Source organism: Ahaetulla prasina, chromosome 2 (assembly GCF_028640845.1).
Source record: "Ahaetulla prasina isolate Xishuangbanna chromosome 2, ASM2864084v1, whole genome shotgun sequence".
Classification (NCBI taxonomy): domain Eukaryota; kingdom Metazoa; phylum Chordata; class Lepidosauria; order Squamata; family Colubridae; genus Ahaetulla; species Ahaetulla prasina.
In genome coordinates, this window is record NC_080540.1 from 4,979,974 (window position 1) to 5,006,771 (window position 26,798).

The 26,798-nt window shown below is 45.8% G+C and overlaps 1 protein-coding gene across 6 annotated transcripts in view; it reads left to right on the forward strand.

Moving 5' to 3' along the window:
* The window catches only part of LOC131192735 (gastrula zinc finger protein XlCGF26.1-like), a 39,723-nt gene extending 13,924 nt beyond the window's left edge, over nucleotides 1–25,799 (forward strand). For 2 of the 6 annotated variants that reach the window (XM_058172207.1, XM_058172208.1), the window contains exons 2-3: nucleotides 16,503–16,729; nucleotides 20,424–25,799. In XM_058172207.1, the coding sequence (XP_058028190.1) occupies nucleotides 20,512–21,801 (1,290 nt within the window). In that variant the 5' untranslated portion in view covers nucleotides 16,503–16,729; nucleotides 20,424–20,511 and the 3' untranslated portion in view covers nucleotides 21,802–25,799. The other 4 variants (XM_058172204.1, XM_058172206.1, XM_058172209.1 and 1 more) reach the window with 4 other exon arrangements.
* The last annotated feature ends 999 nt before the right edge of the window (nucleotides 25,800–26,798 follow it).

Here is a 26,798-nt window from a genome sequence, read left to right on the forward strand (position 1 = left end):
TATCCTTTCCATTTGTTCCTAACTGGTTGTGGTCTGCCCATATATGCAATTCTATTTCTATTTCTTCTACATTACTACTTAATTTTGATGATATCCATGCCATGTCTACTCTTGACCAAGATTGATGTCTATTTGAATAATATGTATACAGTAAAACCTCTGGTCATGACCATAATTCGTTCCATAACTTTGGTCACAACCTGATTTGGTCATGACCTTAACCTAATTTCCCATTGGATTGTATGTAAATATGATCAATCCGTTCCAGACCCCTACGAACTGTATATATCATTTTTTAAAAGATTTTTAAGCACAAAAAATAGTTAATTATGCCATAGAACTCACAGCATAATAGTAAAACGTAAAATCCTTTAATAACACCGAGAAAACCTTGAACAACAGAGAAAACTGTTCAGTTGGTCAATTCTGAGAGAGAGAGAGAGAAGTTACTCCGCGAGGAAGGACGTTCTCCTTCAGGTGTTTTCTCTCTTGCGATTTCTTTGTCTTCTAGTGTTTTGTCTTCAGGAATTTCTGGGTCAGGGGTGTCTTGTTTTTTTATCCATTTAGCTGGTGGACCAAGAGTCGCCAAAAACCAATCTAATGTGACTTGGCTTTTCCTGCACATCAAAACTTTACGGAAATGAGAGATGACATGATCATTCATCATGTTCAACACTATTCGTAAGAGTTTTGTCAGGGTGGTGCTTTTCAAAGAAATTCTGGCTCTCATTCCATTTTCCTATGATGTCTTTCAACACATCACTTTTAATCACCTCCCTTTCATCTTCCTCCGATGACTGCTCCTCACTGAGCACCTTATGCTGCTCATTCTGGAGTGCAATGAGTTTGTCCGTTGTCAGTTCCTCATCATGATCTTTGACCAGTTCCTCAATGCATATATTGGTTTGGTCTTTATTGTTTCTTTAATATATAAAACCACCCCCTTTTCTTTTATTATGCCAAGTAAAAGTATAGTTTTCCCATTTTGGGATATTCTAAAAGTTTGCTATGTGGTCTTTTAATGTGTACCTCTTGCAGGCAAATTATATCTAAATCTATTTTTTTGCAATTTTGTGAAAATTCTTCTTCTTTTTATTGGAGAATTTAATCCATTTATATTAATCAATAATAGGTTTGTTTCTTCTTCCATTGTTTCATTTATAGATGGAGTTTGCCATATATATTAACAGCAGCTAGTGTCAAGATTTAACAGTAATTTACAAATTCTGTGACAACAATTTAGAGACTTTAATTATCAACTGCAAACCATACTATTCACCTCGTGAATTTTCCTCATTTCTTCTAATTGCTGTTTATGTCCCACCACAAGCCTGTCTAAACAAGGCATTATGAACTCTAGCTGACCAAATCATAGAGGCTGAAGCCAAATACCCTGATTCACTGGCCATTGTTTTGGGAGATCTAAACAAGGCAAACTTAAGGAAAGAGCTACCAAAATACTTTCAGCATGTCAATTGTCCCACTAGAGGCAAGAATACTTTCGACCATTGCTACACAACACTAAAAGATGCTTATCGGTCTTTACCACGAGCAGCTGTAGGACACTCTGATCATTGCATAATTCACCTTGTACCTGCTTACAGGCAAAGACTTAAAACCACAAAACCAACAATTAAATCAGTGAAGACTCAATTAAATCAGATGAAAGGCTCTGCGCATGCGCAAGATGGCGGCTCGCTAGGTGAACGGAGCCGCCGACGGGATGATCGACGCGGGATGGCATCACCCAGACGGCTAGCCGAGCCGCCTGTACCCCCCAGCCCGCTTTATCAGCTTCTCGGCAGCCGTGGGAGAGGTCTGCGGGCCTTTTCGGTGACACGGTTGCCGAGAGCGAGGCCGGGTGAGGGAGAGCGGCGAACGGCGGCCATTCCTGGGTGTGTGGTGCGGGACGAGGCCGCAGCCGCGGATCATAGGCTTGTCAGCCCATCATGGCCTGTGGACTGTGACTGCTGAGCGCTGGACTACTTTGGGTACGTTCTCCTCCCCCCAGCCTGGTTTTCTCGGGATGAAGGGGGTTGTGAGCTTACCGGCTTTTCCACTGCCGGCTTTTCCATTCCCGGCTTTTCCACTGCCTTCCCTGCAGGGAGGGGCTCTGAGGACGTTTTACCCCACTTATGCCGTATCTGGGATCTATGGCCTATCACATCTGACCGGCCTTCCTCAGAGGTGCCTGGCCCGGTTTCTGGGAAAGGCCCTGGATCTGAGGAGTGGCCAGGCCTTTGGAATGTGGGGCTTGCCTTGGGGCTTGCCTGGAGGATTTTTATCTGTGAACCATCTTAACGAAGGGAACCATCTTAACGAAGGGAATTGGCGTGGTGACTATGGGAGGTGTCCCGGCCTTTGGGGGCCCGTTTCTCCCACTATTATTTGTGCGCTGTCATCTGCACTTATCTGGCCTTTTGGGATCTTTGGCCAGGATTGCTCTTTGGAATTATGGTGGAAGAGACTTGGAGACCGATTTGAGATCTATCGGTGGATGTACCCAAGAACAGCTGTAGACAGTGCCGAGGGTGGTAGAAGATCTACCCACCCACCTCGTTTTCCAACATGGATTTTGGGACTGGGCTATTTTTTTCTATCTTTCCATCTTTAGCCTATTTATCAACATTATCAGCCACCATCGGATGATGGGTATCCGTGTGAAGTACTATGGACTAATATTCTACCATCCTGGACAATGATCATCTCCCGGCGACTGTTATCCCCTAGCGAAGTAGTATTATTCTCACGATTCGCCTATGTTATTCGGTACAGGAACTCTTGCGCCTGCGAGGTGCCCCCGCCTCGCAGGAATGGCCCGTTTTATTACCAAGGGCCGGCCTCAATGACGGATCTTGGGATCCACAGAGGTGGCATGCGAAGAGGAAGAGCCTTTGGGGGTTTTTAGATAGGGCATTTTTAAGGGGTGGGAGGGGTAGGGCGGATGTTGGGGGAAACCCGCCGGGTGGGGTATCAGTTCCTGCGCATGCTCGTGGCGGTGAGCTAATAGGTCCGAAGGTTATGGGGGGAGTTCAGGTTCCATTGGTGGAGGGTGGTGCTATTTGCACGGTTTGGGGGAGGGGCAGATTTGGCGGAAGCGGGGGCTCGGATCGTGTTAAGGGGGTGCGCGCTCGATACTTGCAGGCGATCGCGCGCCCCGAGCCCCCAGACTTCTCCCGTTCCCCGGATAGTCAAGACCCTCAGAGCCTGGGCCTTCGGCTGATGTTGTGTAATGCACGGTCCGTGGCCAATAAGGCCCCCCTAATTTACGACCTTATTCAGGGGGGTGCCGCGGACTTTATAGGCATTACGGAGACCTGGTTGGGCGCAGAAGGGGGTGTGCCCCTGGTACAGATGTGCCCACCAGGTTTCCGTGCATTTCATCAGCCGAGAGCCCAGGGTAGGGGTGGGGGGGTGGCGGTTGTGATTAGAGAGAGTCTGGAGCCGAGGGAGACCACTGTACCTCAGATTGTCGGTGTGAATCCTCCTTGTGAAGTGGGGCCATAGATGTCAGATGGGCTTGCTGGTCGCGTACCTGGCTCCTTGCTACGTGACAGCTGCCCTGCCCGAGCTCCTGGAGGTGCTTGCTGGGGTGGCAGTTGAAACCCCCAGACTTTTAGTCATGGGGGACTTTAACCTGCCATCTTCCGGCTCGTCATCGACAGCAGCTCGGGAGTTCACAGCTTCCATGACGGCCTTGGACCTGACTCAAGTAGTTGATGGCCCTACCCACACTGGGGGTGGTACACTCGATTTGATTTTGTCTCTGGTCAGTGGTTGAGAGATCTGGACTTAAAGGAAATAGTCATCGAACCTTTGTCATGGTCAGATCACTCTCTCCTTCGCCTAGACTTTCTGACCGCCACCCAACACCGCAGGGAGACGGAGCCGATGCGTTGGTTCCGTCCCAGGCGCCTGATGGACCCAGAGAGGTTCCGGACGGAGCTTGGGCCATTCCCTGAGGGTCTGGCTCACGGCACGTCTGAGGAACTTGTTGCGGCCTGGGAACGGGCCGCGGCGGGGGCCTTAGACCGTGTCGTGCCTTTGCGGCCTCTGACCCGCGAGGTCCCAACCGGCCCCTTGGTCCTCCGAGGAGCGGAGGGGGATGAAGCGCCGGAGAAGACGCCTAGAGAGTTCCTGGAGGTCTAGCCGTTCAGAGGCTGATCGGACACTAGTGAAGTCCTATACTAGGACTTACCTAGTGGCATTGAGGGAAGCGAGGCGTTGCTACGCCTCCTCCCTCATTGCGTCGGCAGATAACCGCCCAGCCGCCCTGTTCCGGGTGACTCGTTCCCTCCTTCACCAACGGGATGACCCGCTGCAGGGACGTGCTGAGGAGTTTAACGGTTATCTATACAATAAAATCGTTCAGCTTCGGGACGGGTTGGACCAAAATTGCGGTGACTCAGGTGAGGCGTCCGAGGGTGGTCTTGGTGACATTGTCTGGGATGAGTTTGACCCTGTGGCTCCCGAGGACATGGACAGGTTGTTGGGTAGACTGAATGCCACCACGTGTTTACTGGACCCGTGCCCCTCCTGGCTGGTGCTGGCCACTCAGGAAGTGACACGAGGCTGGCTCCAGGCGATTACGATCGCTTCTTTGGTGGAGGGTGTCTTTCCGGCCGCCTTGAAAGAGGCGGTGGTGAGACCCCTCCTTAAGAAGCCTTCCCTGGACCCGGCTGTTTTAGGTAATTATCATCCGGTCTCCAACCTTCGCTTCGCGGCGAAGGTTGTAGAGATTATGGTGGCATATCAGTTTCCCCTACACCTGGATGAAACCGTCTATCTAGACCTGTTCCAGTCCGGTTTCCGGCCCGGTTACAGCACGGAGACGGCTTTGGTCGCGTTGGTGGATGATCTCTGGAGGGCCAGGGATAGGGGTTGTTCCTCTGCCCTGGTCCTATTAGACCTCTCAGCGGCTTTCGATACCATCGACCATGGTATCCTGCTGCGCCGGCTGGAGGGATTGGGAGTGGGAGGCACCATTTATCGGTGGTTCTCCTCCTATCTCTCCGACCGGTCGCAGTCGGTGTTGACAGGGGGGCAGAGGTCGGCCCCGAGGCGCCTCACTTGTGGGGTGCCGCAGGGGTCGATCCTCTCGCCCCTTCTGTTTAACATCTACATGAAGCCGCTGGGTGAGATCATCAGTGGTTTCGGCGTGAGGTATCAGCTGTATGCGGATGACACCCAGCTGTACCTTTCCACGCCGGACCACCCCAACGAAGCTATCGAAGTGCTGTCCCGGTGTCTGGAGGCCGTACGGGTCTGGATGGGGAGAAACAGGCTCAAGCTCAATCCCTCCAAGACAGAGTGGCTGTGGATGCCGCATCCCGCACAGTCAGCTAAATCCGCGGCTGACCATCGGTGGCGAGTCATTGGCCCCGATGGAGAGGGTGCGCAACTTAGGCGTCCTCCTGGACGAACGGCTGTCTTTGGAAGATCATTTGACGGCCGTCTCCAGGACAGCGTTTTACCAGGTTCGCCTGGTGCGCCAGTTGCGCCCCTTTCTGGACCGGGATGCCCTGTGCACAGTCACTCACACACTCATGACGTCTCGCCTGGATTACTGCAATGCTCTCTACATGGGGCTCCCCTTGAAGGGCATCCGGAGGCTGCAGTTAGTCCAGAATGCAGCTGCGCGGGTGATAGAGGGAGCCCCTCGTGGCTCCCGCATAACACCCATCCTGCGCAGACTGCACTGGCTACCTGTGGCCTTCCGGGTGCGCTTCAAGGTTTTGGTGACCACCTTTAAAGCGCTCCATGGCATAGGGCCGGGTTATCTACGGGACCGCCTACTGCTACCGAATACCTCTCACCGACCCGTGCGCTCTCATAGAGAGGGACTCCTCAGGGTGCCGTCAGCGAGGCAATGTCGTCTGGCGACGCCCAGGGGAAGGGCCTTCTCTGTGGGGGCTCCCACCCTCTGGAATGAACTGCCCCCAGGACTTCGTCAGCTTCCGGACCTTCAGACCTTCCGCCGCGAGCTTAAAACATACTTATTTAATTGCGCAGGACTGAGCTAGATTTTAATTTATGGGTTTTAACTTGGGTTTTTATTTTTTATATTTTTAATTGTTAGGCTTCTTGAATAAGTTTTTTAATTGTTTTTAGATTGTATTTATTTGCTTTTAAATGCCTGTAAACCGCCCTGAGTCCTTTGGGAGATAGGGCGGTATATAAATATAAACAATAAATAAACAATAAAGACTTGGACGGAGAAGGCAAAATTAAAGCTACAGGCCTGCTTTGACTGCACTGATTGGAATATTTTTGAAGAGACCTCTGCAGACCGGGATGAACTCACAGATACTGCAACATCATATGTCAGCTTCTGTGAAGACCTATGTGTTCCAACAAGGAACTTGCGAATATACAGTAACAACAAACCTTGGTTCACACCTACACTTCAGCAGCTACGTCATTCCAAAGAGGAAGCTTACAGAAAAGGTGATAAAATGCTGTACAATCAGGCCAGAAATGTACTAACAAGGGAGATCAGAGCAGCAAAAAGAAGCTACTCTGAAAAGCTCAAGAATCAGTTTTCAGCAAATGAACCAGCAAACATGTGGAAAACTTTTAAAAATATCACCAACTATGGCAAACCTCCTTCCCAGGCTGAAGGTAATCAACAACTGGCAGATGACCTGAATGAGTTTTACTGCAGGTTTGAAAGGAAACTACAGCCACCTATCTCCACAACCCCCATCTCGGACACACCATCAACAGCCAAGCCTCCTACAACTGACCCCATTTCATTGGGTTCACAACCCCTAGTGATCACAGAAAAGGAAGTGCAGGCCCTATTTCACAGACAAAAGCCAGGAAAAGCTCCAGGCCCAGACAAGATAACTCCTTCTTGCTTAAAAGTCTGTGCTGACCAATTGGCCCCCATCTTCACCCATATTTTCAATAAATCACTAGAGATGTGTTATGTTCCTTCTTGCCTCAAACGCTCTACCATCATCCCAGTGCCGAAGAAGCCCACCATCAAGGAACTGAATGACTACAGACCAGTTGCTTTAACATCTGTAGTCATGAAAACCTTTGAAAGGCTAGTGCTTTTCTACCTGAAAACCATCACGGATCCTCTGTTAGACCCCTTGCAATTTGCATACCGAGCAAATAGATCAACAGATGATGCTGTTAATATGGCTCTGTACTACATCCTACAACATCTTGAATCTCCAAAGATCTATGCAAGAGTCCTCTTTGTAGACTTTAGTTCAGCATTCAATACCATCATTCCAGACACTCTTCTAATAAGCTAAACCAGCTATAGGTACCTGAACAGACTTGTAAGTGGATCACAAGCTTCCTAACAAACAGGAAGCAGCAGGTGAAGCTAAGCAGGATCACATCAGATACCTGTACAATTAGCACAGGGGGCCCCCAAGGCTGTGTGCTCTCCCCACTTCTCTCTGTATATCAATGACTGCATCTCCAACGATTCATCTGTTAAACTACTGAAGTTCGCAGATGACACAACAGTGATTGGTCTCATTCGAGACAATGACGAATCCGCATATAGACGAGAGGTCGAACTACTAGCCTTGTGGTGCAACCAAAACAATCTGGAACTGAACACACTCAAAACCGTAGAAATGGTGGTAGACTTTAGGAGAAACCCTTCCGTACTTCCACTTCTCACAATACTAGACAACACAGTATCAACAGTAGAAACCTTCAAATTTCTAGGTTCTATTATATCGCAAGATCTCAAATGGACAGCTAACATCAAAAACATCATTAAAAAAGGACAACAAAGAATGTTCTTTCTGCGCCAACTCAGAAAGCTCAAACTGCCCAAGGAGCTGTTGATCCAGTTCTACAGAGGAATTATTGAGTCTGTCATTTGCACCTCTATAACTGTCTGGTTTGGTTCTGCAACCCAACAAGAAAGACACAGACATCAGAGGATAATTAGAACTGCAGAAAAAATAATTGCTACCAACCTGGTTTCCATTGAGGACCTGTATACTGCACGAATCAAGAAGAGGGCCGTGAAAATATTTACAGATTCCGCACATCCTGGAAATAAACTGTTTCAACTCTTACCCTCAAAATGACGCTATAGAGCACTGCACACCAGAACAACTAGACACAAGAACAGTTTTTTCCCGAAGGCCATCACTCTGCTAAACAAATAATTCCCTCAACACTGTCAAACTATTTACTAAATCTGCACTACTATTAATCTTCTCATCGTTCCCATCACCAATCTCTTTCCACTTATGACTGTATGACTGTAACGTTTTGCTGGTAATCCTTATGATTTATATTGATATTGATTGTTTCCTGATTGCTTATTTGTACCCTATGATCATCATTAAGTGTTGTATCATTAAGTGTTAAATTGTACGCTATGACCATCATTTGTTTTGTAAATGTTGTACCTTGATGAAGGTATCTTTTCTTTTATGTACACTGAGAGCATATGCACCAAGACAAATTCCTTGTGTGTCCAATCACACTTGGCCAATAAATTCTATTCTTTTCTATTCTATTCTATTCTATTTCTCTCTGCTTCTTAACTCTTACTCCTTTTTGTTCTATTTGTCTCTTTTGTTCAACTTCCTTCTTGTTACTTAGTTATGGTTTCATCTGTCATTAGTTCCTCTTGTCCTCTATTTTCTGCTTCCTCTATTCTTGTTTGTTGCTTCCGTGAATTGAAGTTTTCGCTGTGATGTCGGCTCCACCCCTCTGAGACTTTTGATCATCTGAGAGGTTTCAGATGGAGCTTGGGCCGTTCCCTGAGGATCTTACCCACGGCACGACTGAAGAACTAGTCGCGGCCTGGGAACAGGCCGCGGCTGGGGCTTTGGACCGTGTCGTGCCTTTGCGGCCTCTGACCCGGCGCAGATCTCGATTAGCTCCTTGGTTCTCTGAGGAGCTGAGAGAGATGAAACGCCGGAGAAGACGCCTAGAGAGCACCTGGAGGTCCAGCCGCTCCGAAGCTGATCGGACACTAGTTAGGTCTTTTTCAAAGACCTACCTAGTGGCACTGAGGATGGCGAGGCGTTCTTACGCCTCCTCCCTCATTGCGTCGGCAGATAACCGCCCGGCCGCCCTGTTTCGGGTGACCCGTTCCCTTCTTCACCAGGGGGGACGGGATGACCCCTTACAGGGACATGCCGAGGAGTTTAGTGGTTATCTATACGATAAAATCGCTCAGCTTCGGGATAGCTTGGACCAAGATTGCGATGATCCAGATGAGATGACTGAGGCTCGTCTTGTTGATGTGGTTTGGGATGAGTTTGATTCTGTGGCTCCCGAGGACATGGACAGGTTGCTGGGGAGGCTGCATGCCACTACATGTTTACTGGACCCGTGCCCCTCCTGGCTGGTGCTGGCCACTCAGGATGTGACACGAGGCTGGCTCCGCCGTATTATAAATGCTTCTTTGATGGAGGGTCTTTCCGCTGCCTTGAAAGAGGCGGTGGTGAGACCCCTCCTCAAGAAGCCTTCCCTGGACCCAGCTATTTTGGGTAATTATCGTCCAGTCTCCAACCTTCGCTTTGTGGCGAAGGTTGTAGAGAGTGTGGTGGCACGGCAGTTCCCTCAGTACCTGGAGGAAGCTGTCTATCTAGACCCGTTCCAGTCTGGCTTCCGGCCCGGTATAGCACGGAGACAGCTTTGGTCGCGTTGGTGGATGACCTCTGGAGGGCCAGGGATAGGGGTTGTTCCTCTGCCCTGGTCCTGTTGGATCTCTCATCGGCTTTTGATACCATCGACCATGGTATCCTGCTGCGCCGGTTGGAGGGGTTGGGAGTGGGAGGCACCGTTTATCGGTGGTTCTCCTCCTACCTCTCCGACCGGTCGCAGACGGTGTTGACAGGGGGGCAGAGATCGGCCGCAGGCGCCTCACTTGTGGGGTGCCGCAGGGGTCGATTCTCTCGCCTCCTGTTCAACATCTATATGAAGCCGTTGGGGCGAGGTCATCAGTGGCTTTGGGGTGAGTTATCATCTGTACGCTGATGATACTCAGCTGTACTTTTCCACCCCAGGCCACCCCAGCGAAGCTGTCAAGTGCTGTCCCGTTGTTTGGAGGCCGTGCGGGTCTGGATGGGGAGAAACAGACTCAGACTCAATCCATCCAAGGCGGAGTGGCTGTGGATGCGGCATCCCGGTACAGTCAGCTGCAACCGCGGCTGACTGTTGGGGGCGAGTCACTGGCCCCAACGGAAAGGGTGCGCAACTTGGGCGTTCTCCTGGATGAACGGGTGTCGTTTGAAGATCACTTCACGGCCGCCTCCAGGAGAGCTTTTTACCAGGTCCGCCTGGTCCGCCAGTTGCGCCCCTTTCTTGACCGGGATGCCTTATGCACGGTCACTCATGCTCTCGTCACTTCTCGCCTGGATTATTGCAATGCTCTCTACATGGGGCTACTTGAAGTGTACCCGAGACTGCAGTTAGTCCAGAATGCAGCTGCGCTGGTGATTGAGGGAGCACCGCTGCTCCCGGTAACACCACTCCTGCGCAGTCTGCACTGGCTACCTGTGGTCTTCCGGTGCGCTTCAAGGTTTTGGTTACCACCTTCAAAGCGCCCATGGCTTAGGGCCCGGTACTTACGGGACCGCCTGCTGTTTCCACATGCCTCCCACCGACCCGCACGCCTCACAGAGAGGGTCTTCTCAGGTGCCGTCCGCCAAGCAGTGTCGGCTGGCGGCCCCAGGGAAGGTCCTTCTGTGGGAGCACCTACTCTCTGGAACGAACTTCCCCCCGGTTTACGCCAATTGCCTGACCTTCGGACCTTCCGCCGGGAACTGAAAACTTATTTATTTATACAAGCAGGACTGGCCTGACTTTTTAAATTCTAAATTTAAATTTTAAACTTTTAATGGTAATTTTATTGGGTATTTTTATGGTCAATCGACGGTTTTAATTTGGCCTTTTATTGAATAAGTTTTTTAATGGTTATTTTAATATGTATATTAATTGTTTTAAATGAAGGCTGTACACCGCCCTGAGTCCTTCGGGAGAAGGGCGGTATAGAAGTTTGATAAATAAATAAATAAATAAATAAATAAATAAATAAATAAATAAATAAATAAATATGCCATCAACTCTATGTTAATCTATATAATAGATTCAGGAGGATCCTTCAGATCTCCCAAAGGTGACCCCGTTGACACTGTAATTGAATCCACCACCTGGTTGCTCTCTCCTTCCCATTCTCTCCATCCTTCTCAGCATCAGAGCCTTCTCCAGAAAGCATGGTTGGTGCTTTTGATTGCAATTTGAGCCTGGCCTTTTTATGTCAAATCTGGTGGATTTGTTCTGTGATGCATTTGTTGATTTCCTTGGTTGTCCATGATAATCTCAACTTTCACTTCCATAGAATGTTATAGGCAATATAGGTAGTCATCCACTTACTACAGTAATGGAGCTTGCCCATTCATGTCAGAAGTTGAAGAAAACATTAAATGAAGTACATAATTAACAACTTCCTTTTTCCTACTTTTCCCATTGCATTTATTTAACAAATGCATGGGTTGTTAGTTAGAGCATGTGGTAACTCAGGAGTGGGGGAACCCATGGAAGGTTTAGCTCCCATGATCTGCGTCTTGCCCCTTGGGTTCCTCAAAGCCTGTGGGCCTCACTATACCCAATTGTACCCTGATTTTTAGAAGATATCCAGAGCTCAAGAAGTTGAAGTAGAGAATGCCATTCCCTTGCTAGGCTGTTGCAAGGCCACGTGGCACAATCGAGAAGAAATCCTACTGGTTTTGCTTCCCTCATAATCTTTTCCTTCCTAACCAATGTAATTTGGCACAATTTCTTCTTAGCTCCCCAAACACAAATAAACCCATCAAGCTACAGGAGCTTCAAAGGGGAATTAAGCATCAAAGTCACACTTCCAAGATGCTTGCAAGCCAGGAACCCTCCAGCTGTGTCACTTTTTGCTTCTTGCCTTCCTATTATTAAAAGAATTCCACTTTCTGGCAGCTGGCTTCTGCATCCATTTCTTCTCAGCATCTGTGGGGTGTCCCAGCTGGGAACAAACCAGGGAAATTTCTTCCAACAATACCATAATTTAAGGTTGCCCTCTGACTCTGGGGCAGCGAAGCCCCAAACCATCATGGCAGCTCCCAGCCTCTTTGGACTTAGCAGATCCACCCTGCCCCCCCTCCTTCCCCCCTTGATACCCCTCCCCAGGGAAGTGAAGACTGAAATATTTGGCAGTTACACTTGCTATGTAAGCGAAATGGGATGACATGCTTTGTGCAGAGGCTTTCATGAGACAGGAACAAGAAGGAATTCCAGAAGGAATGTAAAATTCTGGCTGAGTTATGAAGAGAAGAGAGGAAGGACATCATAATAATAATAATAATAATAATAATAATAATAATAATAATAATAATAATAATAATAATAATAATAATAATAATAATAATAATAATAATAATTTAATTTGTATACCGCCCTTCTCCCGGAGGACTCAGGGCGGTGAACAGGCAGATAAAATAAAGACAATACATTCAATAAAAACAATATTTTAAAAAACTTATTCCAATAGCCTAAATTTAAAATACAATACAAAATATAAAATAAACCCCAATAAAATCCATATTTAAAACCCTATTAAGCCAGTCCTGCTCGAAAGAATAGATATGTTTTAAGCTCGCGGCGAAAGTCCGGAGGTCTGGAAGTTGTCGAAGTCCTGGGGGAAGCTCATTCCAGAGGGTAGGTGCCCCCACAGAGAAGGCTCTCCCCCTGGGGGTCGCCAGCCTGCACTGTCTGGCTGACGGCACCCTGAGGAGGCCCTCTCTATGAGAGTGTACCGGTCGGGTGGGAGGCATGTGGTAACAGAAGGCGGTCCCGAAGATATCCCGGTCCTATGCCATGGAGCGCTTTAAAGGTGGTAACATGAAGGAATTCCAAAAGGAATGTAAAATTCTGGCTGAGTTATGAAGAGAAGAGAGGAAGGACATGTTGACTGAAGATAAGAAACCTGGAAATTATGATTGCTCACATGAGATAGCACTGAGAATGGGGGAGAGGAGGAGGAAGAAAAAGGGAAAGGATTGAAACAAGCTGTAAATCCTTTGCCATTGCAGAGCCACCTGCTCAGTCTCGGTATCCCTCCTGATCACTACTAAAGACCCTTGGGGAGGATTTTTCCGACAAAAGTACTCTTGCGATACATCAGCAAATCCACAATGGAGAAAAAACATACAAATGTTCAGACTGCGAGAAATGTTTTGCTCACCATTCAGCATTTCACAGGCACACTCGATATTACACAGGAGAGTGGCCTTCTTCTTGTGCCATATCCGTCATTGAATGTCATGTTGGCAATCCTATTTTTATCAACAGACGCATGAAAAAGTGCTGCTGAATTTTGTCCAAACCGGTCCCTTAGATTTTGAAGCCATGATGTTTTTCTTCTGCTTGGACCTCGTTTGTCTTCAATCTTTCTCTGGAGGATTAAGTAAAGTATGGTGTATTTTTCCGGGTGTTGCATCACATGTCCCAAATAGTCTAACTTTCACTTTTTAATGGTTTTGATGATTTCCCTTGGCTTTCCGAGGTGACTTATCACCTCCACATTTCTGATTTTGTCACCTCAGCTTATATGTAATAGCCTTCTGTAAATCCACATTTCAAATGCTTCTAGTCACTTCAAGTGGCTTTCTGTCAGAGACCAACTCTCTACTCCATAGAGCAAAATAGAAAAGAGTGGCCTTAGAAGTATACAAAGTGTGAGAAACCTTATAAATCAAAGCTAAAAATGCATCAGAATGTCTACTACAGAAATAAATCTCTTAAGTTGTGGACAATGTCAGGAACACTTTTTTTCAGCAGTCACATCTTAGCATTTACCAGGATCATCAGGGACAGAAGAATTCTATAATTGGTTTTTTTGAGGAAAACTCTTTTTCTAGTCACATAACCTTAAATACAATCAGGGAGTATATAATCAAGCAAAAGTACATCAATCTGGCAGCATAAGGAGGTTTGGCTCAAAAAGCAGCACATTAGTAACTTACCAGAGACATTTCACAAGAGAAAAGAGTTACAAGTGAGTGTAGATTGTTTTGCAGAGCATAGCTAGTCCTTGACTTATGACTGCAGTTAGGAACAGATTCCTGGTAATAGGTTTATACAGTCATACATTGTGGTACCCATATAAAAGGTTCTGATTTGATGGCATTTTTTGTGGCCAATAAGCAATAAGCGGTCCCATTCTTCCAAATTTGCTTTTTTCTGCAAAAATTGGCAAAAAAAAAAATTCAAATTGTGATTGGATGGCTGCAAGATCATGGAACTGGTTGCAAAAGCCAGCCAGTTGCAAAATTAAATTTCTCCTCCTTGAACAGAGAATGATTTTCATAAACACTCACACACTTCAAATACACATATGTGATTTGAACAGAAAATGATATATGCCTGTGTAAGTCAATATCAGTGTTCCTCAACCTTTACCATTTTAAGGTGTGTGGGTTTCTACTCCCAGAATTCCCCAGCCAACATGAATTCTAGGAACTGAAGTCCACCCATCTTAAAAGATGACCATTCCCAATCAACATCCAGGACATCTAGTATTGCCTAGCCCTAGTGGTTAATGCCAGGGCTCAAAAGCAGGAGACAGTGAGTTCCAGTCCCGCCTTGGCCCTGAAAGCCAGGTGGGTGAGCGTAGGCCAGTGTCAGTCTAACCCACCTCACAGGGTGGTTGTGAGGAAAATAAGAGGAGGAAGGTATGTTGGATATATTCACTGCCTTGAGTTATTTGCAAAAATAATAAAGCAGCAATAAATAGAAATAAAAAATGGAATCATTTCTATTTTCCAGTGGCTTGGCAATACTTTCAGGCTTAATTTCCTGTTGTATTGTGTTGCCTCTGGGAACAAATGTGAGAGCTGGGCTGCTCCCCCAAACTGTCTTCTTTCCTGTCTTGGGGTCTCTGGTGATTAGGAAAGCAAAGAATGGGAGAAAACTCATCCATGCTCACCCAATTTAAACTCTGACGATGGAGGGTCATCAACATGTAATCTCTGCACCAGTGGCTATTACAGATCAGTGTAAGTCATGACAGATGACTGATGACAGATGCATTAAAAGATCCTGGGAGGAAAGTTAAACATTTATTATCCAGTTAGAAAAGAAAACCAAAAAAGTAAAACTACCAAAAAAGGTAACTATAGAATGCTTCTCGTTACTGGCACTTTGAACGCAGTTGCGAAACAAAAAAACCTAAATAGGGCTTCTCCATGGACACATACAAGCTCGCGCTTCTACCGTGCGGCAAGGGACACTCTTCGCATGGGCAGAGGAACCCTGGACACCGACGCCCATTGGAGAAACAGAGGCCGTTTCATTGCACGTGGTCCTGGCTGGGAGGGGAGATTGGGGGCTATAAGGGGCGTGGCTAAAAAAGCGGAAGCGGAATCAGAGTGGAGAGCAGGAGCTCAGCCCCGCCTCTCACTGTTTGGATCTTTGCATCCTTCCCCGAGTCCCGGCGAGGATCAGCGCTGGACCGCTCGGGTCAGGAAGGGCTATTCTATCTCCGGCCTCCAGGCCGCCCCTCCTCCCAGGAGATCCTCTTCCCGCCAGGAGGAAGGGAGCTGCTTATCCCGCTCTTCGGCTTGCAGGGATTTCCTTGGGGAGATCCAGTTCTGCAAGGAACGGCTCCCTCCCTTCCCTCCTCACCCGGCCAAGGTTCCCCCGGGGACTTCGTGGATTCGGAAAGGAGCTTTGAGGAGGTTGCTTTCAGAAGGTCACTGTGGTCCGTCAGAGCAAGAGGTCTCTGAGCATGCATATCCCGCAAGTGCAGTTTTAAGAAATAGAATAAACGGAGCTTTAAACCATTTATTGAGGTTTGTAATGTGGTCTTAACACAGACTGACCTCATTGCAATGGGGAGGGGAAAGCTTGGGGGGAAGAAAAGGTTTAAATTGGTTGAGTTGAGCTCTCGTTTTTATCTACAAGAGATCCTCTTTCTTTGAGCTCAAAGGAAAAAGGCTAAAAATGAAACGGTTTGTTTTATGCTAAGGTTTACTTTGCTTCGGCTTTGAAAAGCTGGGTATAATTTCTAAACTTTATATTTTGCTTGTTTTGCCCAGAAGAGGCTGTGATGTGCTAGCGCCTTCTGGGTGGATGTTTTAGAAACCACACATTCTAAGGAAAATTTGAGGCTAGTCTTGTGAGCAGCTAGTAGAACGAGCTGATGGCCAGAAGGTTGCCTTACATAATTGTGAATATTTTCCAAAATGCCTGTCCAAAGTAGCATTGGGTCCCAGGAAGCCTGGAATCTTGGTGGCCTTGTAGCCTCCAAAAAGAGCCGGAAAGAGCTCTGCCCCCATTTGATCTCCCTCATCTTCCTTTGAGTTTTCCTACTCAGCACTATGCTTTTGTCCCAGTTGGACTCCATCTTGCCAGATTCTTCCATTTTTGCTTATCAAGATTTTATTTCCATTATTTGTATTATATCTTCTCCCATTTCTTCAAGGTCATTTATAGATTATTGTCGGCATCTGAACCTTTTGCATTTGTCTTTGCAGGAGACAAAGGACAAGGGTTGTTCTTGGATCGGGAGCCACCAGCCTTTGGCTGGGACCATGTTCTACCTAGAGAATTTGGAAATTGTGGCTTGGTTGGAGAAGCAGTTTCGTGCACAAAGGGCCATTCGGTCAGGCAATATTTAACCGGTCAGTGGTGAAGGTCATCCCTGGCCTTGACTCAGAGCGGGAACAAGTAACCCAGAGACCTCTTAACTGTAAATTGAAAGGTGAGTAAATAAATCTTGGTTTGGGGAATAAGCTTTTTTAATCTTTCTTGGTCAAAACGGCAATGCTGCCAAGGTGCTGGGTGAAGGCGTAATTCCTGTAATCAATATTTGTTGAAGAAGCTACTCTTGGCCGAGTTGGAGGCCACAGAGCTGGGTGGCTGCACCCCTGAAGCCGGAAGGGGCTGCCTGGGGACTCAGCTCGTGATGGGGCTGTCCGGTCATGGGGAACTGTTGTGTCAGCCCAAATTGGGTCTTGTTTCACATGATACATTTTTAATTATAATATGTGCAAATTTTTCTTGTTTATGCCTTGTTTGTAATGCACTTGCGATTATAGTTTAGTAAACTGAAGCACTTAACACTTAACTGTTCTGAAGCTTAAACTTTAATTGAAATTCTTTGGATCCTTTATTGGGAATTTGGGGTGAATTTACCCCAGCATTAAACCATGTCACAGTTTAGCTTTTTTTTTTCGGGGAGGGGGGCTGATTAGAATGACAAATAAGTTCTTTCATTTCACTTTGGAGAAACTCTCTATAGCTTTATTTGCCTTGATCAGCCATGGCCCATTTATGAGAACTTGGCTGTTGCACCTGGAGAAGGATGAAATGCTAAATCGGAGCCATTTTCCCCTCCTCCATTTCTGTCTGATCTTCTGGGGTTGAGTCTCTTTTAGGGTGGCCTGACTGAACTTCCCCTTCTAATATAGGCAGCTTTTTGGTTGGACCTGGTTGTGCTCAGGGCATCAGAAAAGCAGCCTGCTTCTATAATAATCGCTCAGCCACCCTGTTTAGGGTGACCCCCTCCCTGCTTATGCAGGAGGCTCGGGAGGACCCCTTGCAGGGACGTGCTGAGGATTTTGTACAGTATCTGTCCGATAAAATCGCTCTGATCCAGGACGGACTGGATGCTGATTGGATAGATTCAGGCAGGATGGCGGGGACGGGTCTTGAGGATATTACCTGGGCTGAGTTTGATCCTGTGACTCCCGATGACATGGAGAGGTTGTTGGGTAGGCTGAATCCCACCACATGTTTATTGGACCCGTGTCCCTCCTGGTTGGTACTGGCCACACGGGAGGTTACACGAGGCTGGCTCCTTGGAGTTACCAACACTTCCTTGCTGAGAGGCATTTTCCCCACTGCCTTGAAAGAGGCGGTGGTGAGGCCCCTCCTCAAGAAGCCTTCCCTGGACCCAGCTGTATTGGCGAACTATCGCCCAGTCTCCAACCTTCGCTTTTTGGCGAAGGTTGTTGAGAGTGTGGTGGCATATCAGCTTCCCCAATACCTGGAGGAAACTGTCTATCTGGACCCGTTCCAGTCCAGTTTCAGACCTGGATACAGCACGGAGACGGCTTTGGTCGTGTTGGTGGATGACCTCTGGAGGGCTCGGGACAGGGGATGTCCTCTGTCCTGGTCCTGTTAGATCTCTCGGCGGCTTTTGATACCATCGATCATGGTATCCTGCTTGGAGGGATTGGGGGTGGGGGGCACCGTTTATCGGTGGTTCTCCTCCTATCTCTCTGACTGTTCGCAGACGGTGTTGGCAGGGGGGCAGAGATCGACCTCAAGGTGCCTCACTTGTGGGGTGCCACAGGGGTCGGTTCTCTCGCCTCCTGTTCAACATCTACATGAAGCCACTGCGGGAGGTTATCCGTGGTTTCGGGGTGGAATACCATCTGTACGCTGACGATACTCAGCTGTACATTTCCACCCCGAACCACCCCAACGAAGCCGTCGAGGTGATGGGCCGGTGTCTTGAGGCCGTGCGGGTCTGGATGGGGAGGAACAGGCTCCAGCTCAACCCCTCCAAGACAGAGTGACTGTGGGTTCCGGTGTCCTGGTACAGTCAGCTTACGCCATTGCTGACTGTTGGGGTGAAGTATTGGCCCCCAGGGGAAGGGTGCGCAACTTGGGCGTTCTCCTGGACAATCGGCTGTCTTTAGATGAACATTTGACGGCCGTCGCCAGGGGAGCATTTTATCAGGTTCGGTTGGCGGCCCCCAAGGAGAGGGCCTTCTCTGTGGCAGCACCGGCCCTTTGGAATGAGCTGCCTCCGGGGTTATGCCAACTCCCTGACCTCTGGACCTTCAAACGTGAACTGAAGACTTTATTATTTCATCGTGCGGGACTAGCCTAAGTATAATTTTAAGTATAATTTTAATTGTAATTTTAAATTTTAAATTGGTTTTATGTCGGTCTTTGACCGTTTTAGTTCATCTGGCCATTAAATATTTGGTTTTAATTTGTTTTTAAAATTGTTAGTTGTATTTGGTGTTTTAATATGGCTGTAAACCGCCCTGAGTCCTTCGGGAGAAGGGCGGTATAGAAATTAAATTATAAATAAATAGGAAATGCAAAGGGATGACCTCAATTCAGCCAGTCCTATGTCTTGTGCTAAACTATGGTTTGTAGAAGAAGCCAGATGTGGCCCCGGAGGGAAACTCTTGATGGAGAAGACAGCAGCTGCTCTGTTCCTGTTCCTTCTTGCCCAAGGCAGGTGTGGCACTTCCTACTGAAGGACCCCTGTGGGGCAGTTGGAGAGAAGAGAGGGCTGGCATAGATGGTGTTGTCTTAATCCCAAAACAAATGACAGAGTATTACACTGGAGGTGGCTACTAGATTAATAGCAAAGCCCACCTGCTCCCTACACTCTTCGCCCCCCCATCCCTGTCCACTTTTAATTTGACATTACTATACCTTCATTGTTTATCCCATTGTTCATCATTTCATTACTTTGATACTGTTATATTTACACATATTCATTTTAACATTTTTACTGTCATAGTGCCTCAAATTAGCCCCTCAGCGAGATAGGTGGCAAATAAATTTAAACAACAAGTAAATAACAACACAAAGGAGAGTTGCATGGTCTTCTCAAGAGGAAGAGACTGAGCTGTAAAATGGATCCATGCAGGGAGAGGAAACGTGTCATGAGGAAGCCAGGATCAACTAGTCATGATGGGATGGAGCTCATAAGTGGAATAATCAGAAAAGCAAGAAAAGGGGAGAAGAAATGGGTTGCTTACACTAACCTCAACTCTCTTTCCTCCTCTTTGGCTTCTGTGATGCCTTAATCTTTTGGGTTGCCTGTAGGTAGTCCTCGACTTATGACTACAATTGGGATTGGAATCTCGCTTCTTTAGCAAAGTGGTCATTATGTGAGATATCACATGATGTCTTTACTCAGTTACTGTAATGATTTCACTGGTCATTAAGTGGATGAAGTCCCAGGTAAGAAGCACAGGTTTGTCTTGCGGGGGGCAGGGGAGACCATTGGAGTCCCAGCAGAGTCCGCATTTGACTTCAGGGGATCCTGCAGAAGCTTAGAGATGCTTTGGTCCATGTTGCTTAGAAACAGTATGGAACATGTGGCTTGGAGAATGGCACAAGGCTGCAAAGGCCACCCATCTGGGGATTAAGGCCGCATTTCCCAGTGGCACCGGTGACACCGGGCTGAAGTCGAGGCCTGGGGTCACTGGCAGATGGCTGAAATGGCTGAAGGCCCCCGGAGATTTTGCCTCCCAAGAGATGTAAGGGCTCCATCACTGGAGATTTTGTCCAGGTGTTCTGAGGTCCTGGACAGAGGGTTGGACTGGAAGACCTTCATGCTCCCTTCCAAGTCTAAGATTTTGTGATTCCCTACCTTTCTCAAAAGGAAATAATATTCTCCATTTCTTTTTTTCCCCTAACAGAAATAAAATATTGTGATCCAACTTTTATCTGCAAGTCGACTACGACAAACAGTAGAAAATCAGCGCAAGGCAGCCGCCGCCAACAAGTATGGAGCGTGAGAAACCATTGGATCTCCCGTCAGACACAAGCAGCACTCCAGAAAACCATCAAACATCCCATATATGCTCAGAGTGTGGGAAAACCTTTGCTTGCTGGTCCCTCCTTTTGACCCATAGGAATATCCATTTTCAAAGAGGATCCAGTCAAGGTTTGGAGGGTATACTAAAACCCTATAAATGTGAGGAATGTGACTTATGCTTTGAACGAAAGTTAGAACTTCTTAAACATCAAAAAATCCATACTGGAGATAAACCTTATCAATGTCTTGAATGTAGGAAATTCTTCCGTGCAAAATACACTCTCAGGGACCACATGACAATTCACACAGGGGAGAAACCTTTCAAGTGTTGGGAATGTGGGAAGTGCTTTTCTCATAACTCAACTCTTTGGATCCATAAGAAGATTCATTCAGGAATAAAATCTTACAAGTGCTTTGAGTGTGGGAAATGTTTCACCCAGAGTTCAACTCTTCAGAAACATGAGAAAACACACAGAGGGGAGAAAAAGAAAAAACCTTACAAATGCTATGTATGTGGAAATTGTTTCACCCAGAGTTCAGATCTTCGGAGTCATTGGAAAACACATGGAGGGGAGAAAAATTTAAAGTGCCTCGAATGTGGGAAATACTTTTCCAATAAATCAACCCTGGTGCGACATCAGAAAATTCACACTGGAGACAGACCCTTTGAATGCCCAGAATGTGGTAGAAGATTTATGTATTCTTTTGAACTTCGGACACATCAGAAGGGTCACAAAGGGGAGGAACCCTATAAATGTGGGGAGTGTGGAAAAGGGTTTCTTACACGAAAAGACATGCAGAATCATGAGAGAATCCACACAGGGGAGAAGCCGTACAAATGTTTGGAGTGTGGGAAATGCTTTTCCCGAAAACACACCCTTGGAATGCATGAGAGGGTCCATACAGGCATGAAGCCATACAAATGCATAGAATGTGGGAAATCTTTTGCTTATAAGGAAGTACTTTGGAGACATCAGCAAATTCACACCGGGGAGAAGCCATATCAATGCATCGAGTGTGGACAATTTTATCGTACCACATCAAACCTTAGAAATCATATAAAAATTCACACGGGGGAAAAACGTTATAAATGCTTAGAGTGTGGGAAAGCATTTGCTCGGTCATCTCACCTTACAAGTCACAGCCGAATCCATTCAGGAGAGAAGCCCTTTAAATGCTCGGAGTGCGGTCAGTGTTTTCCTCGGAAAGATACTCTTTCGAAGCATCAGCGAATGCACACTGGAAAAAAAATCATATAAATGTTCAGATTGTGGGTAATGTTTTGCCCAACCTTCAGCACTGGGCGCACAACTGATATTACACTGGAGAGTAGCCTCACAAGTGGGCGGGGTGTGAGAACACTTTTATTGCAAATCACAGCTAAAAATGCATCAGATAATCCATAGCAAAGATAAACCTCTTCAGTTGGGAACAATTTTTAATTTTTAAAAAAAATTTATTTGCATTTATATTCCGCCCTTCTCCGAAGACTCAGGGCGGCTTACACTATGTTAGCAATAGTCTTCATCCATTTGTATATTATATACAAAGTCAACTTATTGCCCCCAACAATCTGGGTCCTCATTTTACCTACCTTATAAAGGATGGAAGGCTGAGTCAACCTTGGGCCTGGTGGGGCTTGAACCTGCAGTAATTGCAAGCAGCTGCTGTTAATAACAGACTGTCTTACCAGTCTGAGCCACAGAGGCCCGTTAATGCAGGGACACCTTTTTTTATAGTCCTTGAGTTATGTCCATAACTGGGAATGGATTTCCAGTCATAAATTGAGGCATGCAGGAGTTTTAGTTAATTCTTACTAGAGCTTTGTTGATCCATAGGGAGAACTGGAGATTGGAGAAAAATGGGGTGAGACTTGAATGAAGATGCTTCTGGTTGTTTATTTAAAGATAAATAAAACATAGAGGTTGTTTTTTTAGTGTTGATGTTGAATCTGCTGGCTGAGGATGAAGAGGGAAACTATTTTTCCTATTATCTTTTCTGGAGGGGTTTATTATTTTTTTTCTCCACCTTGTCTTTTTCATATATTCACGCACACATATTTGTATTAAGCTTGTTTGATCTTTGTATACTATCCTGAATAAAATTATTGTTCAAAATAACAGGACTGTTTTCAGGACATGGCTGGGAGCTCAAAAATGCCAAGATGGCCGTCAGATTATGCCATGCTTTGCAGTTAAAATCCTGCTGTTTTTAGCTTTATATGTGTTGCCCTTTAAAACAGCCGTTATCTTGATTCTTTTGACTCCATCTTGTCTAGCTGGACACTTCTGGTGGAATTAAAAGATTTCGGATGAACTTTAGGAAAAATATCCTGGAGATTTGGGTAGACTCCTGCTCCTAAAAGGCAGATCATTGGTGGCTATCTGCATGTGCCTGACACACTTCTGGTTATTTTGGACCACATCTTACTTAGAACTTTTGGTCACAGGAAATGCAGCTTTGAATTATGTAATCAGTTTAGTGTGAACAGTTAAGTGGCAAAGTCCTTAGAATGCAGTAAGGCTACTTGTGCTGACTGCTGACTGACTGCAATTTGGCAGTTTGTATCTCACCAGGCTCAAGGTTGACCCATCCTTCCAAGGTTCGTAAAATGAGGAAAATAGCTGGAAATGTTAACCCAGGTTCTAACACTGGCAAATCGCCATCCCAAACAAGCCCTGATAACGGGGCTCCTCCTACTAAGGAAAACCATATCAATGCAATGAATGTGGACAATCTTTTGTACCTTATCAGCCCTCAGATGTCATGTGAAAATTCATATGGGAAAAAAATTACAAATATTTAGACTGTGGCAGAGTATTTCCTCAGTCATCACACCTTAGAAGTCACAGCTGAATCCATATGGGAGAGGAACTTCACAAATGCTCAGAGTGAATAAAGGATCTTAAAAATATGAACACGTGAAGTGTTAGTACCACTTTATAATGCCTTGGTCAGTTCACACTTGGAATATTGCATTCAGTTTTGGTTGCCGCGATGTAAAAAAGATGTTGAGACTCTAGAAAGAGTGCAGAGAAGAGCAACAAAGATGATTAGGGGACTGGAGGCTAAAACATATGAAGAACGGTTGCAGGAACTGGACTAGGGGAGATATGATAGCAGTGTTCCAATATCTCAGGGGCTGCCACAAAGAAGAGGGAATAGGGCTATTTTCAAAGCACCTGAGGGTAGAACAAGAAGCAGTGGGTGGAAACTGATCAAAGAATAGAATAGAATAGAATGGAATGGAATGGAATGGAATGGAATAGAATAGAATAGAATAGAATAGAATAGAATAGAATAGAATAGAATAGAATTTTATTGGCCAAGTGTGATTGGACACACAAGGAATTTGTCTTGGTGCATATGCTCTCAGTGTACATAAAAGAAAAGATACGTTCATCAAGGTACAACATTTACAACACAATTGATGATCAATATATCAATATAAATCATAAGGATTGCCAGCAACAAGTTATAGTCATACAGTCATAAGTGGAAAGAGATTGGTGATGGGAACTATGAAACGATTAATAGTAGATTCAGTAAATAGTCTGACAGTGTTGAGGGAATTATTTGTTTAGCAGAGTGATGGCCTTCGGGAAAAAACTGTTCTTGTGTCTAGTTGTTCTGGTGTGCAGTGCAGTGCAGAAAAAAGCAACTTAGAACTAAGGAGAAATTTCCTGACAGTTAGAACAATTAATAAGTGGAATGACTTGCCTGCAGAAGTTGTGAATGCTCCAACACTGGAAATTTTTAAGAAAATGTTGGATAACCATCTGTCTGAGATGGTGTAGGGTTTTCCTGCCTGGGCAGGGGGTTGGACTAGAAGGCCTCCAAGGTCCCTTCCAACTCTGTTGTTATTATTATATCAGGCTGAAGGAAATCAACAACTGGCAGATGACCTGAATGTGTTTTACTGCAGGTTTGAAAAGAAACTACAGCCACCTATCTCCACAACCCTATTTCAGAGACACCAACAAAAGCCAAGCCTCCTACAACTGACCCCATCCCATTGGGTTCACAACCCCTAGTGATCACAGAAAAGGAAGTGTAGGACCTATTTCACAGACAAAAGCCAGGAAAAGCTCCAGGCCCAGGCAAGATAACTCCTTCTTGCTTAAAAGTCTGTGCTGACCAATTGGGCCCCATCTTCACCTGAATCTTCAATAAATCACTAAAGATGTGTTATGTTCCTTCTTGCTTCAAGCGCTCTACTATCATCCCAGTGTCGAAGAAACACTCCATCAAGGAACTGAATGACTACAGACCAGTTGCTCTAACATCTGTAGGCATGAAAACCTTTGAAAGGCTAGTGCTGTCCCACCTGAAAACCATCATGGATCCACTGTTAGACCCCCTGCAATTTGCATACTGAGCAAATAGATCAACAGATGATGCTGTTAATATGGCTCTGCACTACATCCTACAACATCTTGATTCTCCAGAGACATTTTTGTGATCAATAAGCAGTCCCAAGTAAAAAGCCATTCTTCCAAATTTGCTTTTTCTGCAAAAATTGGCAAAAAAAACCCTTGCAAATTGTAATTGGATGGCTGCAAAATCATGGAACTGGTTGCAAAATCCAACTAGTTGCCAAGTGCTCATAATGTGGTCACATAAGTTTGGGGGGAAGGATTTTACAATGGTCAGAATTTTATGGCCCAGTTTATGGGCCATAAATCCTTGCCGAAAGTCAAAGATCGCTTGTAATGAAACCTTGATAAACCCAGGAACATTCCAAAAGGGGCTCATTGTATAAATGCTCGGAATATTGCAAAATACTGACTTCACTGAGATGTCTGGAGGCCCCAGAGGATCCACAAGAAAAAGAAATTTGGGGTATTGATGTGGGAAAACATTTCTGAAATGTCTACTTGGTCTGCAGATAAAAATGCTCTCCAGATAAACCCTTCAGGTGCTCGCATGACTGGAAACTTTCCGCTTGAAAAACTACATCAGAGCTTGGTATGTGGAAAATCTGTTCCTTGAAATGAGACAATTGTCATATATTTGTGAGTCCCACAGAGAGAAGCCCTAGAAATCTTTGTAGCATAGAAAATATGTAATCCTGAAATCTTTTCAAAAGATACAAAAGCAGGTCTAATTTGGTAAAGTGAGAAAAAAGCTCCCTGGCCTGGGTGTTATTAGATAAAGCTTATCATCTTTTTAATTTTGATTACATTTAAATTCCTTTGTATATATTCTTGTTCTTTTATTGTGATATTTCATGATTCATATACCATGTTACATTAAATATTTTTCTTGCCTATTTCTGTCAATCTGGAACCAATTACTCTGTTTTCCATCCAGATATCACTTCAAATAGTCTAAATTTAATGCGATGGTTTTGTAAAATTCATTAGCTTCACTAAAGGAGAACCATCTTAACTCATCATTTGCCTTTAACTGTGGTTAATTCTCTCCTCCTCTGTCCTCCATGAAGTAGCATCTCATCCCAGCCCAACGCAGCATAATGTTTTCCTAGCTGTTTCACTTGGGAAGTGGTCTTATCTCTCTTCATCCCCTAGAAATGTCCTTTGTGAGGTAGTTGCTGATGTGCTCAGAATCTGGGATCTGCCCGACTCCTATTGTCAGGGGGGCTTCTGGCATTTTCCTGCCCCCTCCAAGCACAGGGAGGGGGGCCCTGTGAGCACCTTGATCTGTACACCTGGTTCCCCACAGGCACTTGGTACTCTGATGCTCCTCAGGTCTGATGGAGCCTCTTTCTCTTTATGGATTTAAGGCATTTCGGAAAGAAGGTTCAGTCCTGGTCCACACGGAAGGTCAACAGATTCTAGGAAAAAGAGCTCGTTCTGCCGGGTTCATGCTGCTTATTCCTCCTCTACCATCGCGCCATGTGCATCTGAAGCATTCAGCTCCTCCTGCGAACAAAGGGGTTTTTATTTTTCCTGAATCCCTCCAGTGAGGGTCTCTGCCCTGGTCCCTTCTCACATCAGGTGAGAGAGGCTAAGTTTGGGTCAGTCCCCCCTTTCAGCCAAGAACTCAGGCACAACTGGGGGCAGACAGACCAATGGATGTTCAGTATTGATAGTCATCAACCTGCGACGCATTTGAAGTTATGACAGGTAAGCCTTGCAAAAAAAAAAAAAAGTACTTATGACCTGATTCTGTAATGAGCAGACTCCACTGAAATCATTAATCAAGAACCGGCTGAATGTATTTATTTCTATTTATTTATTATCAACTATCCATCTAACTGGAGAATGACTGATTTGCCTTACTGGAAAAATAT